This window comes from Epinephelus moara, unplaced genomic scaffold (genome assembly GCF_006386435.1).
Source record: "Epinephelus moara isolate mb unplaced genomic scaffold, YSFRI_EMoa_1.0 scaffold1891, whole genome shotgun sequence".
Classification (NCBI taxonomy): Eukaryota; Metazoa; Chordata; class Actinopteri; order Perciformes; family Serranidae; genus Epinephelus; species Epinephelus moara.
The window spans coordinates 2,302-5,336 of NW_026079425.1; the positions used below are offsets into that span (position 1 = coordinate 2,302).

General features: G+C 43.6%; 1 protein-coding gene across 1 annotated transcript; it reads left to right on the plus strand.

Annotated features, from left to right (window-relative positions):
- Positions 1-1,346: 1,346 nt before the first annotated feature.
- Positions 1,347-3,035, plus strand: LOC126387077 (zinc finger protein 271-like; the record flags this gene model as incomplete). The annotated part of the gene is made up of 2 exons (XM_050039636.1): positions 1,347-2,808; positions 2,954-3,035. A coding segment is annotated over one exon (1,461 nt), but the record flags the coding sequence as incomplete, so codon positions are not given.

Below are 3,035 nucleotides of genomic sequence, written 5' to 3' on the forward strand. Positions count from 1 at the left end.
AGTTAGCAGTGTGCTGATGCTTAGTGGTATTTCTTAATCTTTTCTGTGAAACTAATGTGCATTTAATAAACAATCGTACATTATTAGCGTTATATTTTTAGGGGAAAATGCGAGTGAAAATACTCGCACCGTAGACCCATGCCTTCAGTGGACGCGTACCCACCATTGTTTGCTGCTCTGTCTTCATTCAGTGTCCAGCCGTCTCGCGAGATCTCTCGCCATGACCTCAGGTGCTAAATGCTGATCTCACGAGACTACCTGGGTTGATAGTACTGCAGGCTGCTGCAGTCTGCTACTGGCTGTACACCACATCCATGGAGGAAAATAGTTATAGTAAAAGATCGATTTTTTAATTAATGAATCGATATTGTGCCATTTAAAGGAAAATTGATTCAAATCGATTAAATCGATTTTTTCAACCCAGCTCTATTATATCGTCACGCCCAGGCGCCGTCTCAACGTCCCATCATACACCAGATTACAGCTACTGTTGATTCACCTCACACATTAACACTTAGCTCAGACACACACACGCAGTCAGAGAGGTAACAATACAAATAATGTCTAACTGTAGCACCACATGGCGAGCGGTTATTAATACATTTAACTACAGAGGTGAGCCTTTTAAAAGCTCGGTGTTGTTGTTGGGATATATAACCTGTTCACCGGTTCCAGGGAGTTTGTTGATCTGGGGGTTGTCGGGTGGTCAGACATCAGACCCTCGGTGTAATCCTGTTGTCTTCCTCTGAAACTGTGAAAGACATCCACACTGTGACGTGTTTTACCCTCTAGACTGCGTGCTGCAGTTGTTGTTTTTGTTCTTCTTCTCTGTGTTTATTGGCAGCTCGCAAAGCAAGTTTAAAGGTACATGTAGCGCCACCCACTGTGTCGGGTTTGTAGATGCTGCCCTTGTCAAGTCAATGAAAGCAGTCTGGTCTGATTTATGACAAATGGTTTATGTGGGTTATGAAAAGTAACTGATAAATATTTAAAGAAAATGAGAAAAGACTTTGGTGTGGCGGTTAGCTTGTACAGTCATGGGGGAGACATGAGCACAAGTCAAGAATCTCAGGTCCAACCCAAAACCACTAAACCACTAAATTATGGAGAGAAGTATCAGTGAGAGTCGCATTGATAAGTAGTATTGGTATCAATTCCTATCAAAAAGTCAAAACCTAAATAAAAACTATTCTGTAAGTTATTTATCATAACATTTGTTGGTGGTAATGCATTAGTCAGACATTGTGGGTTATGTTTGGCAGACATGCTTTAAATGTTATTTATGGTTTTAGTTGGCTCGCTGCACCGTGACAACTCATGAACTCTTTTTCTGTTTGTTGCTATAGGAACAGAGAGGAAGAGAGGAACTTATACGTCACCACCGTGACAAATCCTTCACAACATCTGGATCTTTAAAAATTCATCAAAGAGTTCAAACTGGAGAGAAACCATACAGCTGTGACCACTGTGAGAAAACATTTTTGCGCTGCAGTGCCCTCAAAGCCCATCAACGCATTCACATTGAAGGGGAACTGTCCAGTTTTTTCCAAAGTGGGAAGGATTTCACAGAGTCAGGGACCTCAAAAAAACAAGACATTGACACAGCAGAGAAACTGTTTAGCTGTGATCAATGTGAGAAAGCTTTCACCACTCTACGTAGCTTAAAAAGTCACCAGCGTGTTCACACTGCAGAGAAGTCGCACTGCTGTGACCAATGTGGGAAAACCTTTTCGCAACGCACGTCCCTTGAAACTCACCAAAGAATTCACACAGGAGAGAAACCGTACAGCTGTGATCAATGTGGCAAAGCTTTCACACAGTCAAATCACTTGAAAACCCATCAACGCAGTCACACAGGAGAGAAACCGTACAGCTGTAATCAATGTGGCAAAGCTTTCACACAGTCAAATCACTTGAAAGCCCATCAACGCAGTCACACAGGAGAGAAACCGTACAGCTGTGATCAATGTGGCAAAGCTTTCACACGATCAGATTACTTGAAAACCCATCAACGCAATCACACAGGAGAGAAACCGTACAGCTGTGATCAATGTGGCAAAGCTTTCAAATGGTTAAGTAGCCTGAAAACGCATCAACGCAGTCACACAGAAGAGAAACCATACAGCTGTGATCAATGTGGCAAAGCTTTCACACAGTCACATAACTTGAAAGCCCATCAACGCAGTCACACAGGAGAGATACCATACAGCTGTGATAAGTGTGGCAAAGCTTTCACACAGTTCAGTAACTTGAAATCTCATCAACGCAGTCACACAGGAGAGAAACCATACGTGTGCGACCAATGTGGGAAAAAGTTTTCCCAAACCAGAGTCTTACTAACTCATAAACATATTCACACAGGAGTGAAACGATACAGATGTGATCAATGTGGCAAATCCTTTGCACGGTCAGGGGTCTTAAAACACCACCAGCGTATTCACACAGGAGAGAAACCGTACAGCTGTGATCAATGTGGCAAAGCCTTTGCACTGTCAGGGGCCTTAAAAGGCCACCAACGTATTCACACAGGAGAGAAACCGTACAGCTGTGACCAATGTGGCAAAGCCTTTGCACGGTCAGGGGTCTTAAAAAACCACCAACGTATTCACACAGGAGAGAAACCGTACAGCTGTGATCAATGTGGCAAGGCCTTTGCACTGTCAGGGGCCTTAAAAAGCCACCAACGTATTCACACAGGAGAGAAGCCGTACTGGTGTGACCAATGTGGAAGATTATTTGCCCGGTGCAGTCAATTGAGAACCCACCAATGCCGGCATGCAGGAGAGAACCCATACAGCTGTGACTAGTGTGAGAAAACTTTTATTGAACGGTATGACCTAAAAATCCACCATCATGTTCACACCAGAGAGAACCCGTCCTGATGTGATCAATGTTGGTAGTGACATTAAAGTCCACAAATGTGTTTACCCTGCATTGTTTTGGACATTTTCAGGGCCAGGCAAACATCTTCCTACTGCTGACTAACAGTGAGTCTGTTGAGTCACTGTTAGTCTGGCCCCTCCCCCTGGACCACT